At 37.7% G+C, this 15,357-nt stretch overlaps 1 protein-coding gene across 2 annotated transcripts in view; it reads right to left on the reverse strand.

Moving 5' to 3' along the window:
* GNAS (GNAS complex locus) overlaps positions 1 to 15,357 on the reverse strand; it is a 151,140-nt gene that overhangs the window by 36,873 nt on the left and 98,910 nt on the right. For both annotated transcript variants that reach the window (XM_035547997.2, XM_035547999.2), the window contains exon 5: positions 4,106 to 4,203. In XM_035547997.2, coding sequence (XP_035403890.1) covers positions 4,106 to 4,203 — 98 coding nt within the window. The remainder of the gene's footprint in view (positions 1 to 4,105; positions 4,204 to 15,357) is intronic.

Genomic DNA, 15,357 nt, shown 5'->3' on the forward strand with positions numbered 1-15,357 from the left:
ATCCTACTTATTCCAACTCCTCTGCAGTGCATTTGTGAAGAACAGAGATCCGCAAACGAAAACCAAGGTAGAAGTATTAGCAGCATCAACGCTTCACAGAGATCATGTGTGTTTATACTTGACAGGACGCATAGATTTGACATGCAGGATTTGGCACATTACAGTGGAAACGACCCCTAGGTTCCCAATATTAAGTAGTATATTCTGAATAAAACGAAATCCTGCACCTTCAGGAAAGAAATATGAAGGATGGTAAATCACTCACCGCCATTTGGGATTTTCTATATTCTAGACACTTCTGCATTCTTCTGTTTATTATTAGCCAAAAGGAGTATCACATGGCCGCTCCAGTTAAAACATTCATTCTCTTCTATATACATCCCCAAAATATGCGAGAGCAATCAAATCTGGTCTCCTCTCAGATACTGCCCCCTCCTCACAGCAAAAAAATATTCTCCACAGGGAGAAACTAGTGACAACCTCCCAGACCATGCTGTTCTAGAAGCAGAATTGAAACTAATTACTTCATAAATGGAGCTAAGAAAGGGAAACAGCCTCCTTTCCTTTCTCTCTGGACTGTGAAATATGCACTGGCAGGAAGTACAGTAAAGCTCACGATGAGCAGAAGCAGCTACCCTTCAAAACGAACAGGGCTCCTCTGAAGTGACGCTTTCATTTAGTCAGTAAGCTTGAGGAGGAAGGGCAGGATACCAGCAGGGCTCCCCAACAGATGAGGTTACTGGCCCGGCCTCCCAGCTTCACACCTCCGAAGCTCACAAGTGCAATTAAATGAAAAGCCCAAAGCTGGTACCTGGGGCTTTTCGTCAGGTCTTCTGCTCTGAGCCACCGCGGCCAGGAGCTCGAGGGAGCAGTGACAGAAGCTCACAGACAGGGTTAACGGGAACTTCTGCTGGGGAGGCACCGAAAAACTTCAGCAAGTCAGCACGAAGAACTGCAGCGTTTAAAGGTACTTCTCAGGAACAGGTGACAAATACCACTGCTAGACTGTTAGTACCTACGTTAGTGTTACGTAGATAGAACACGTTTGGATGAGAATTATCTTCATTCCCACTCTCCTAGGAAAGACAAGTAGCCCAAAGTGGCATTTTTCCTGTGTTCATCCACGAGAATCGTTGACAAACCAACTTGTTTGCTTCTTTCCTCAGCACAAGCTCTGCAAGAGTTTAAGTCTCCATTTCCTCAGTATCTTTCTTTTCAAGATGCTTCAACGTCCTGAAGCTACGCCATAGGTTAACAAGTCCCTAGCTCTGGAAGGACCTGATGTTGGACTAAGTTTCCACATGGAGAGCCAGCTCCTATCCATGAAAAGCAGAACTGTAAAAGCAGCAGCATCAAGCACGAAGGAACGGGGCAAATCCTCACACCTCTCCCCAGCACTCGGTACCTGACTACCACACCGTTAACAAAGATGGAAGTGAGAGGAACGAAGGGACTTGGGCCATCTCCCAAAAGCTGCCAGACAGGACGCGGGTGCTGCAGCCTGGCCGAACAGCTGCCACGCGAGGGAACACCACCAGCCCTGCCACGGCTCTTCCCTGCCGATGGATGACAGAAACCAGCCCCTAAACTCTTACATAGCCCTAAAGAAGCTTTGCATATATTTCATTCCAGTTTGGCAGAAACAGAAATGAATTTCATTTTGATATTAACATTCCTGAAAGCCAACCAAAGCCCTGTGCAATATACACTCTTTACTATCCTAAAAGGGATAAAATTAATTTGTATGTTTGGAACAAACTATTTGCAGTGCACTTTGCAAAGCTTCCTATATATAACCATAGAACTCACAAGAGTGATTTTTTTTTTTCAAATGTAGAATGTTAAATGACTCCATAGCAAGACAAGCTTTACACTAAGCAACCCACACTTCAAAAAAAGGAATAAAAAAATTAAAAACAGCAATAAAAAGAAACACTTTAGAATTTTAAAGCAGTTCTCCAAACTAAGACTCCATTAATACTTTACAGTTTATTCAACTTTTAATAGCAAGAAAGGATTTTTTTTTGAAGCTGAACTAGTCTTGAAAGAGAAAAGACATTTTTCTGCTTTCCATTTGAGTAAGCTTTTCTCGTTTTAAACATGGATCTTCAGAAGTGGAAAATGTTTAGGACCCTGGACTCTTCTCTGAAAGAGCTGACATCTCCAACACTTCAGTGTGCTCAACTTTCTTTTTTAATTCCTATTAGCTCTAATGAGAGCAGCTTGCACATTCAAATTAAAAATCTTTACTTGAAAACCTCAGCAGCATTTTGTATTCTGCCTCTGCTGCATTTTTTTAGAATGTGCTCACTGGGTTAATTTTGAAGTATCAATCATGTCAGATTTCCACACAAACATTTTGCCATTAAAAACTCTTAATTTGCATATTCTGTTATTAAAAACAATACCAGGGCATGATCAAAAATGCCAGAAAGGACAAGAACTGCCAGTACTAACAGTTAGAAAGGTTCTTCCATAAGGAAACTGCCACACACTTTACAACCAAATTGAACATACATAAGAATCATGATCTATTTTTAGAAGGAGACAGCGATGGTATCTTAGAAAAAAAAATCAGTAATTTGTCAGCAATGTATAAGGTTTATTTTTGGTTCCACAGCCCATGATGTAAAATTCAGTGTTCCACTAGATGGAGCAGGATGGTAAAACCATCATAAAGGCCATTCCTCTTGCTGACCCATGAAAAAGTCAATGTCCAGCAATCAGGGAGGATAGCAATTTTAGCTTTCTTCTGTACAATCACGGCAGGAAAAAAATTTCATCCTCTTCCAAAAAAAAGAGCAACACACAAAAGAAACCATAGTGCCCAGCAATACTTGTGCCTTCCAGTGACAGAAAATGACTATTAACAAGCACTAGACAGAAACACTAACAGATAACCAAACACCATCAGAAACAAAACTGTTTTTAACAATTTCTATCAGCTTTATGCTATAAAGACAAAATTTAGTGGACAATTGATAGAAAACATTTATTTTTTTTTTGTAGCAACCGAACTTGCAAAAAGATCCATGCCGAATGATCAAACATTAGTCACCTAATGGAAGACATCGCTACACATCAAACACCAGAAACAATGGCAAAACTTCAAAGAGCCTTCAAGAGACCTGGAGCTGTGCAAGTCATAGTAAAATCATCTGCCTGGTCTCTTTTCAAACAGAGCTAATTGTTGATTTACCTTTAAGTCTATCTAAACAAACAACAACAAAAAGAACCTTACAAATTTTATTTCATCAAACGTTCTTTAACAAACTCAGCAGTAGGCAGACAAACCACAGTCCTCCATTATGCGAAATGAGAAGCTTGCACTTCCTTGACCATTAAAACTTATTTCAGCTTCTCCAGAAGAAACAGAGTGTAAACTAATAAAGAGCAGTTTTAACCATTAATATTCCAAATTTAAGTCCTGCAATTCTTGAGCCTACGTTATGAAAATACCAATTGTCACAATTACCACAAACACCTCGCAAAAAAAAAACCACAGAACCATACCTTATTGCGATATGTGATAAATAACTGCAAACATGCAGCAGTCTCTCTCATGACAATACTAATTATCACAGCGGTATAAATAGCAGAGGGAAATGAATCATTCTCTGATATGTGCAGAAGGTACACAAGCAGAAATCTTGGTGACTGATCACAGGCTGCTGCCTGCGATTGTTGCTGCCATCTCTGTTTTCAGAGAGATAAACTGCACTAAACCCAAAAGCTGCAAACACGGGCACGTTTCACACCATCATACTTTCCAACTTATTAAAACTTGCTCAGTATCTGAAGTTGACTGTCATTTAGAAAGGAACTGGTGTAAGAGGAAGAAGCGGGAAATTTGCTGTCAGCCGAAGGTGTCAGCCTGTACTAGGACCACCTGAAAGTATCAGCGAGGTTTTCAATACCAATATTATTGTCTAACTGAACGCCAGCTTCCCTAGCCCTCCCTAATCGCTGTTAATCAGCCATTCACTCCATAGCGCACCCTCTTCTTTTCCAAGGTATAGAAGACTAAGCATCAGGACTATCCAAAACACTGTTACTAACATCCAGTATCACTGTCAGTATGCAGCAGAACAGAAACGATACTTACTACTGCGCACAGTCAATCAGCTGATATTCATTAGACCTCTCATAGCAGGCTTTCACACCTTCGTCTTGCCAAAGCGTTTTTGTATGTTCATAAAATTCCTGAAAGAATAAAAAAATACTATCAGCAAAAAAAGGATTCTATACTAAGAAGCAGCAAATAGTAACATATTGTTAGCACTGTAACAAATGGCGAATGGCAGCAATTTAACAAAAAACATTAAACATCCTTGTAGAAGCTGCGTATGAGTTCTGTTCTGTTGGCTTTCTTAGTGTCTTGACTTTGTAACACTTTAAAACACTTAAAGAATTGCTTCTTGATCATCTTGTCCCAGTTCAACTGTATTTGGAAGTCCTGGAAGAAGGGCTAACTTTTCATTAATGACAATTCTGTAGGCATTTTTAGTAATCAATACTATTTGGTAATGCTTGCTCTTTTAGCTCACGGATATTATGTTTATTTGTCTGTCAACATTTTTTTTCTTCATCGAAACACTATTTCTTGGTAATTCTTCCATAAAAGCAGCAAATTATGAATAGGTTTTACGTAATTTTCCATTTTCCAAGTTAGTGGGGATTTCTGGGGACTATACAGACACCTTTATCTTAGTGCTTATATCAACGGATTTGTTCTTTTGCAGTGTAACAGCATATTGAGCTTCAGAAAAAATACACTGATGCAAAACTAGATCATGTTTTGATGGTGTTAACCTTAAAATTATAAACCAAGATATGAAAGCAGCCAGAAGTGCAATGCCTTAGTTTTGCTGAACCTGTAACGTAAGTACAAAACACAACCAGAAGTCCATCCTTCTTTGCATATAAAAGATGCCGTTTAGCTCTAACGGGGGTGTGTATTATAATTAATTATATTTCTGGCTATCAAAGAACTTTGAATAGACTTAGAAAGAACAACAGCATCTTTGTAACTTAAATACACACACCACTGTACGCATTACTTCTATCAATGACCATGGACTTTTCCTGGGTATATCTCAGAGCTTTTCAAGCGTTTGGGACTAAGTGCTTTAATTTTGATTTTTAATGGGCTCTGTTCCCCTATTTCAAATCAGCTTTTCTGCACCCAGGAGAGCACACAACCTTTAAAGTAGGTGCTGTATACATTCTGCCGCCCCCACCCTTGCCCCTTTTCTTAGCGGTGTGTTATAGAAAAAGGATATATTATTTTAAATAACCATTTTACTACTTCAGTGTCCCTCCATTAACTCAGCTTTGGAATCATTCCCTCTCTTGGGATTTCGGTGTCTTACATTCTTTTACTATCAGCGCAGTACAAAGAAAGAAGTCCTCCTTTCTTATCAGGATATTAACTACCACCTGAACCGTATCTCAACAGTAGATGCTTTGAAGGGCATCTTCAAGACAAGTAATGGCATCTTAAAAGTAAATTCAGTGCTGCAGATTTTGAAGCCAACCACAGTTTTGGCAGGTAGAAGATGCATACATGATTGTGTGATCACACAGTTGTGAATACCAATGATGGAAACAACCAATCAAATAATAAATTTGATCTTGTTTTCATTGCTATTGAACGCACGCACATGCACACACACACAAAGAATAGTCAATGCACACTACTCATCTAAAAAAAAATCTTTACGGTAAATTTTTCTTCCTACTTCTTTTAAAGACAATACATACTTTATACATGATATTAGATGTATCTTTATGGTTTGTTCCCTGCTTTTATGAGTTGTTCACAAGCAAAAAGAAAACCTGAATTTCTTTCATATGTAGATGAGTTTTTACATGATTTCAACTATCAAGAGATTGTACAAATATTTATTGTTAAAGGAAGAAAAATTGCAATATTAATTCCTGTCCTCAGTTCTCTTTCTCCCACTGCTGAAATGTTCATTGGACGCTTTCATTTTGAAGGTTTCCTGTTTTTTTGGCAGTTGGGGAGACTGGCAAGTACCTTCAATCTTCAACTGTATCACAGCACAGAGACAAAAATATCTTTCCTAAGTAAAAAATGAGCAGGAAGAGAAAGTCAAGAAGAGAGAGGGTATTATCTGGAATCTCACCATATTTGAATCACAACTATTTTGGGGTGGCTTCATTTATTTATTTTTAAAACTAACAGCAAAAAACTGATACAGAACCTCTCATGACTCATTTAACTTATTACTACAAAGTTGGGAAGTTGTCTTAATTGAAAAATTGAATTGGCAATTGTATTTTGTTGTTGTTGTTGTTGAAACAGCAGCTGATTCAGATGGACATAAACCATCTAAATTTCCAGCTTATCAAGATAACTTACACCAGACCTCAGACAGTTAATTGAACTATTTGGCAGACATGTGTTTCTAAAATAGATATCTACTTCAAACTGGGGTCAGCATCTGCCAAGCCAATTATCTCCAAATATACCCCAAAACACTCTCTTCATCCTGCATTACAGTCAGTAAACAAATAACTAGGCAAAGATAAGTTTATAAAAAAATGTAATAAAGCATAATAATTCTTCATCAGCTACAAATGTATATTGAAAGTGAAAGGACACACTCTGTTAATGAAACAAGATCATGGCACAGTAAAACTCTCTTGGCAGTAGAAAGAAGACGAACTTCATGTTTCAAAAAATCTTTTTGCATCCCCTTTCCCTTCCATTATGGTTCTCCCTCCTCTTGGGCTTTTGTCCATCTCTTCTAACATACCTGACTTTGGCTTCCTCAATGAGCCCACGTGAAATTCACTAATATACAGGCAGAAGTGTAATTAATTGCCTGGAATGCTCACGTTTTACTACATACTACTTATTTAGTTGATAATTTCCTGGATTGTTCAGTATGCTAATCTGAGACACTGGAGTATCCCAATGTTCTCCTCATTCAGAGACCTCTCATTAGAAAGTTTCTTCTTGAGCTTGGATGCCTTCTCATTCTGCAGTCATTTGCTGACAGGCTTCTCCTGTGCCTCTTCTCCAGCATCGTTCTTGCACATTATTTAAAAATAGCCATAATCAGTTTGTCCTCCCACATTAAACCCAGACCTCCTCACTTTCCAGTAGCCCCTCTTGAATTTTGCTGTATCCACCCAGGTTGGCATTAAGAAAAAGGCAAGAACACAACACAAAAATGTTCGGATCTTACACTGATTGGCTGAAATGTCTTGCAATCACACAGTTTTTAATGACCTATCAATCTGTAGGAAGACGAACCTTCTAACCATCATGAAAACGAGGCACAAAGTCCTTCCTCACTCAACTACAATATTCCAGCAGAGAACTGAAATAAAGCAATTATTTTAAGCAGCTTATCAACTCCATCATACCTTGTGGAAAAAAACATTTCGAGTAGTTTCTGCAATCAGACTCTTAAGTGGGATGAAAAGTAAATCCAGTTCCTGGCCCTAGCATAAACACATTGATAATAAAAAGCCTAGGATTTAGTTTGACAGAACTGTTACATATTGTTCGGCAGAGTCCTCCCTGTGTTTTAAGAACAGTTCTGAACTTCCCAGAAAGTATGTGGATAACAATAATCAATGTTTTTGCCTTGTTAGGTCAAATTAGCAATAAAATATTTAATACTGCCTTTATGTCCGTCCTGCTAATCTGAGCTATAGTCAGCAGTACTTTTGCAATCCTTTCAATATGGTTGTTAACTGTCCATGTGGGCTGGAAAAAGAATTCAAGTCCACATTCTTTGAACTTTTTATTAGCATTTCAAAATCAAGATCTACAAAAAGTAATAAGTAATAGATTATTATACCTAGAAGTATTGTTTTTTCTTTTTAACTACATGACCTGTGACAGCCAAATATGAAGATCCCTTGTTAAACAACCTTTTGTCTTTGGGCCACACCAAATCTATCGTCACATAATTAGGGACTGATGCTGACCCAATTTACACAACTGTAAACAAGGTGTGTAGGTGTTCATCAATGAAAAGTTTGAACCAAGCTTAGAAAGTTCAACTCGTGCTTTATTAGAAGCTTAGTTATACTACAATGAGTGATTTTGGAATTAAGACATATTAGATAGTCACCAAAAAAAAAGAAAAAGATTTCCCCCTGTCCCCCCACCCCCAAAAATACACCTACACTAACCACAATTCTGAAATAATATTTAAGAAAAAGAATAACATAAGAAACCCTCAGCATCCCCTTTGAGTCACGGAATGTAGCCTGGGGTAACTCTCCGGGAAGAGAAGCAAAACCACAAGATTTGTTATGCATGTAGGTGGAAAAGGGGCTTCAGAGGCCACCAGAAAAATCAAGTCAGTAACAGGGTTGGTTTTTTTTTTTTTTTTTTTTTTTGAGTTAAATAGGTCTAATTTGTATGAGTTCTCTAAAAATAATGAGTTAGGAAACAAATTAACTGAAAGTAGCAGGCAAATTTCCTGAAAAGAAATAGCCAGAAAACTAGTCCTTACATGTCTGCTTCTTGTTTCCATAACACTGATTCATTTGCTGGCACATCCTAATATAACAGACTCTACAGCAGCATCAACACAGGTTTATCTTGCACTAATAATGGAACTCCTAATAAAACAGCTAAAATAAACAAATAATACTAAATAACATTTTGGTTTGAGATGATATTCCACTTTAAACAGGAATTAAACATTAGGTTCAAAACAATCCACAGTATTTGAAAAGTATGGTCCTATTAACCATTCTTGCCTTATGTGTACTTAAAACCAGAAAAATATTCAAGTTATGTCATTTTCCATTTAAAAAAAAAGCTGCAGTTACACAATACACACCCAAGATCCTGTTTAAACTATAGCTGAAGCTGTGTAAAGCAACAAAAGTCAACATAACTGATGACAGGCAGCATGGCATCACCAAGCAAAGTGAGAATTGAATTCTTCCCAAGACTTTACACTCTTCGAAGTGCTAACATAACCCGAAAGAGAAAAATCCTTGTGCAGAACACTTAGAGAAAATTATGCCAATGTAACACACACATGAACATAACAATCAGGGTTTGACTTTGAATGAGTTCAAACTGCACAGGGGCATGGTTTGGATTCTGGGCACAATCCCTACAAGCTTCTGTGAAGCTATAAAATCTTGGAGAAAATGTACTGTCTGGATAAACCTTCTCTGGTCTGACTTAGATAACTCAAATATGAAGGACCATAACTTGCTGGTTGTAGGAAGCCTCATAGGAAATCATACCATAACACTACAGAGTTTTAACAGCCATAGTCATGTGAAAAGAAATGCATTTAAGCATTAATGTTTTGTTTAGCAGAAGACACCTTCTCCACCTTCTGAAAGATTCCCAATACAACGAATAAACAGGTAACAATTGTATATTGCCTGTATTCGTTTACAGGAATGCAATCAGACCTTTGGAGAAAAAACCAAACAAACCATGAGCAGAAATCATCATGTAAAAGGGATGCTTGTAGAACAGTACTTTGCTTCCAGAAAGATCTAACCACCATCCTGGATTAAAAACGGGGTAATGCAGAGTCTAATCAAGTAAAAATGCTACTTGCAGTACAAAATTTCAACAAGTTGAGTAAGTGGCAGCAGGTAAACAGCGGTTTTATTAAAAGTCAACCAGAGAAAGTGTTAAAGAACTTGGAGGTTGAGTGTTTTGGTTGTAAAAAAAAATTAATCCTCAAGAGAGAAGCTCCAGGCCTGGGAAAAAATAAGGAACCAAGATCAGCTTTTGAGAGGCATTCTAAAAGGATAAAATATTAGTAGAAAATGAAAGAGAAAAACTGGACATACTGTCTACACGGTTTTGTTCCCTCCAAATATATAAATACTCAAGAGACTTTTAAAAAATGTTTATGAAGCAATGTTTTATAGGCATTAGGATGTTGGCAGGGAAAAAACATTGGCACAGTAATTGCAACTATGACACCATGTTCATAGGAACCCTAGCACGGACGTGCAACATTACCTTTTCTTTGTAAAACCATAATATAGGGCGGATCTGTCAGCAGAATAGCTTATTTACTAATTCCAGCAAAAGTCAATGCCACTGAAGAAAAACCACACTACCTACTAAAAGGTGTGTACAGCCATTACACAATGTTGTGGTTACAACTGGGATTCAATTCCTGGGCAAAGTTCAGCGTCCCATGGAGTTGTGCATTTCATAATAAGAGTTTTAAATAGGTCAGCCACTTACAAGCCTAATGATTAAAGGTCAAACTAAATCAGATTCTAACTGTAAAATTGTATCTTGGAGGACATTCGCTTCCAAGATTAAAGCTTTTAAAAACAACGCTGATCATTGGTTTCAACCCTCTTTACTAAAATGCTCTGTATGGTGGGGGCACACAAACTCTGCTTTCGGGATGGGCAGGCAGTGGTGCTGCGTTCCCCTAATGACCTGTATTAGGGCACCACGGGGTCATGGGGCGGCATGGCAGCAAGGGGTATTCCAAGACAAACTGCACAGGTTGATTTTCTCCTTTCAGGATAGGTAAATACACAGCAAATTGATTTATTTTTTATTGCTCGTATCTGAAATCAAGCGACTGTAAGGCTACTCAGTGAAGGAAGCCAATGGTGTCTTGTCATTCTCCCCGTGTTTGGGCAGGGATCCTACAACGTGTTAAATTTGTCAAATCAGACAGTTTAATAAGCCACTTACTTGAATAGGGAAACATCTGCATTCCTAATGGTGTGAACAAGTGTTAATTATTGCTTGCTATTTTAGGGAAAACATGCCGATGATATCACAAAGGAAACGCATACCTACAAATAGTTGAAGATATTCTCCAGTTACTGGCACATGTCCAGAGGCGAATACAAAACTCTTTGGGAGAGGCCAGAGTACTCAGCATTTCCCATAACTGAGTCAGAAATACTTTCAGCAAGGATTCAGCCTCATTATCAATAGTCTTTCGTGTTTAGAAAGAAGAACAAGGCTAAAATATTTTGGGCGTCTGTTTACATTACCTCCACATTTCTAGTAGTACAAACAAAACCGGATGTTGCTGCAAAAAGGGATAATGGGAAGGGAATTTTATTTAAGAAATTCCTGTCAAGCTTGAACTTTCATTTTTTCCCTCTCTTACGTTTCAAAAGGCCCCAGTATTTGCGAAATGTACCAACACGTGATTCTATACCCATTATATACCACAGCGCCTTTGGTTAAAAGTCTCCAATAGCATATCAGCACACCATCTCCCTTTCATTTTTACTTTCACGAGATATTTCATCACCACAGAAGCTTAATCTGTTGATACTGGAACACTACTCAGGTTTAATTCTTTCATACAGTTCCTATTTAAAACCCATCACTCTCGTTAGGGAGGAGGAACTCACTCTTGGTGAGAGCACCAAGATGGAAGGTTGGCAGGTGTGGGCTGCCCTGTCATGCAGCTTCAAGCTTCAAGCTCTGTCAAGGCTTTACTGTAATTTTAAACCAAGTAATCAATATTCCTCTGCTTCTTCAGAATATACTTACACATGGAGAGAAGGTAATTCATTAACGAATTAAACCCTCTACTAGCATAAAAGGCTCAGGAAAAAGTCTTCTATACCATTTCAGCTCTCTCTTGGGGCAGCAGAGAGCTGTGACAGAGGCATTGCAACCAAGAGCTATTTTTACAGACCTCTGGCTAGGAAGGAAGGTTTAATAAAACTCTGAGAAATTTCCTTTGAGCCTTAAATTAGGGTTTGGAAAATATCTTTGATACTACGTCATTTCGTTGCTTTTTGTGTAATGAATATATAATAAACTTAAAACAAATAGTCAAATCAAATGACCTTATTGCCTTATGCAACTGCTGAGAACAACGCCACTTCGAATAACGCGTTGGACATGGGACCACGCTGCAACTTTGCTGTCCCCTTTCAGGTTAGAAACAAAAAGCCAATTTTTGACAGAAACTTCCACCAACAGAAAAGGGTAGAAATTGATTTAGAATAGGAAGGAACTCTCTCTTAAGACAAATCCCAAGGAACGATCACTGATCACCATACAACCTTTCTGAAGAACCAGAATCTGTATTTACAGAAGTATTCATAGACTCCAAATGCTGTTTACGTGAGGAGATCAGGCTTGCATACATTTACAAGAGATTAATCAAAACTTCTGTTTACTTTCTGGGATTTATTTATTTATTTTAAAAGAGTAAAAGCTATCCAGTTTTCCTGAGAGCTTAAGAAATCTTGATTTTTATTGGAACACTGAAGAAATGTCCTAGGATAATAAAATATCTTGAAGTTATGTAGCTCATATGCAAGGAAGGTTACAAGTGAAACAAACAAATGAAATGTGCTTTTGTAAAAGTCCAGGTCAGGAATATCTCTATGCTTTCACTAGTATCAAAGACAACAGTCATTCAACATACGCACGTAAAAATGCACATGCTTTACTACACTGTACAATGTCTTGTGCAAGTACCTAAATTACACCCTGAACTTAGTATTTATTTTTCTAGAGGAGCGCCATTAGAACTACTGAAAGTATTTGAGCAGCCCTGACTTTCCAAGAGTTCTACCTACTTTGTAGGATAGTCCAGCTATGTGCTTAAGAAGGATTATTTGTGAACAGAAACTATTTTAAATCTCATTTATATCCTTCACCTCATATTTCAAATAAATGAAGATCTAATTATTTTTTTTCCTGAATCCAAGCAAAACACCTATAATAGGAAGACAATGATAAACACCACAATTAGATCATGAAAAAGAAAAGGCCAAAGCTACTCTCAGTTGGAGATGCTTTTATTGGTCCTACCAAGCAGAAGAGAGAAAATCTGGAAAGCTGGAATGTGTAACCTCCCCAAAGGCAAGCTGAAAACCCTGATGACCTGGTGGTTTTCTGAAAAGCAGGACTCTACTGGAAGCGATGCGTGCCCGTGTACCTTTAGAAAACACGACGCTCCTGGCAGCAACAGATGTGTGCGGGATCAGAACAGTCACGCGTGCAGGGCTGCCTCCACCATGCACACACCTTCATGGCCAGGCGAGCTCTCACCAACGTCCACTTGAGTTTCACAGGGTGAAAGGCCTGTGCTTGTGGATCTGTCTCGAGATCTGGGACCTGACATTATGATTCTTTAAATTCCATCATAACTTCATAAGCTAAGGGCACACACCCTGCAGCTCTGCTCCATATAAAAGTCTCCCTGCTGGGAAATCACTGATGACTGTATGTAAAAAGGTAACTGCACAACTTTTCCATCCTACAATATATTGCATTTGGTACTGGAATGATAAAAACAACTTCTAAGTTTAGCACTGAGGGACGTGTGTAAAAACGGCAACAAATACACGACGGAATCAAAATGTAAGATGGATTACAATACTTTTCCACTTTTCTCATTAGCTACTTTCATGCTTGCCTGAGCTTATCCTTGACTTATCTGACACAGTGTAAATTAAATTAAAATCCCAAATTCATGACTTCTAGAAGCATGTTTACCACCATATTTCCTAGTCTTTGAATGCAACAGAAATTTGATGCCCAAAGGTATTTTTTGTTGTATGCCCAAAAAGCATATGCACGGGGTAATTTGCACATTTACTACGTTGCTGTCTTAACATAGACTATCACAGAAAACCTTGCCAAGCCACTGCCATGCCAACCAGGCTCACAGGTGAAATTTTATTTCATCTATGTGTACACCAGTATTTTGTGATAGTCTCTTACTGTGATTAAAACCAGAAAATGCTTAAGAATTTCTATATTAAATTTATGCCTATTTCCTGTTTAATTCAGCTGACAGCTCTTCTCTTTCAACATAAATTGAATTAATCTGTTCTTGTACTTAAGACTGCTCTGAGGAAAACAAAGAAGATGTATCAAGAGAAATTAAGTCATGATTTCTTCAAATGAATTTCTAAATGTGAACTTATGAACCTACAAACATGGTATGGTGGGAATTTACTTGATAAAAATACAAATGCAGAAGAAAGCATTAGCATTTACTTTGAATGCTAATCAAATAAATTAATAATAAAGTAAAAGAGTGTTTGTTTGTTTTTTAATTCTTGTACAATAAAAATGGCTACACTACAGAAAAGATCTGCAGATAATATCATCTGGAAGTCCTGGAATGTATATTCTCCAATTTAAGGAAATACTTCATCAGATTTCAACTGAACTACATGAACACCCCAGCTGAAACACTGCAGAATTCAAAGGACACGTTTCTTTAATTTTCTAGCCAATAATACCTTCATCCGATGCACAAAACCGAAGCGTAAGTAATAACAGAGTACCCATTTTCACTGCAGTTAGAAATTGCTATTAAAGGCAAGGAAATTTGGATTATCAAAAGGTGGGAAAAGTCATTTCTGCAGATGCTGCCACATTTAAGAACCAAATCAGGTATAGCAGAAAGAACTGCAGCAAAGAAACCAAGAGATTAATCACTACATAGAAAGCAAGGCTTATTATTAAAACTGCTTAGCTCTTCCATTTAATATCACTTCTGTTCACAGAAGTCAGAAGGGAGACTTATTTTTTAAATACATGGGTACTCACAATTTAGGCTATATTTAAAGTCCAAGTGCTGTAATATTACTGTTCTTCAGAATAACTGCCCTAAATATGTATGTATTCCTAATCAGCGTTTTGACTTTCTGGAAAACTTTAGCAGTCAAAAAAAATGTAACACATATATATAAATTTATTTAAATAGCTTTACATTTAGGTGTAAAAAGAAAGATCTTCCCATATTAATGGCAGTGTTTCTAATCATACAATTTACTAAATAATTTTTTTTAATCAAATTCTCCTTGATTGTGAAAAAAGCTCCCCGTAAATTATGAATGATTGTACAAAAATACCAAAGCTTTATTGATTCATGGACCAAAAGAAACAGGAACAGTAAAACACGTTCTTGAAAGTGGTTTGCACTGAATTCACCTAGGGGCTGCTACCAGACAGGCATCCCTGAGCTCTCCTCTCCGCCACGTCTGTAAGCAGCTCAGTTAAAGCACCAACGTGAGAGCGCTGGGGAAAACTCCTGCACATCCGAAAACTTGCCATTCCAAACAACAGCCACTATATGACTGCTGTCAAAAAGATGGCCACCACGAACTTGTTTGTGAACCTAAAAACTAAGTTCTGTAATAATATTTGCTTTTACTTTTAAAGATAACGTCTAGTCATCAAATAACTCAGATACTACTTCAAACTTATAATCAATATATTTGCATTTCAATTACTCATGAAAAAAAGTTTCGTGCCAACATAATAGTTCTTCATATGAGGCAATGGGCTAACTGTTAACAACTAGATCACATAAGTACAACCCACGGTACTGCATACTGAAGTTGAAGAAATGCTGATACTTAAGA

The sequence above is a fragment of the Cygnus atratus genome, chromosome 16, assembly GCF_013377495.2.
Source record: "Cygnus atratus isolate AKBS03 ecotype Queensland, Australia chromosome 16, CAtr_DNAZoo_HiC_assembly, whole genome shotgun sequence".
Lineage (NCBI taxonomy): Eukaryota > Metazoa > Chordata > Aves > Anseriformes > Anatidae > Cygnus > Cygnus atratus.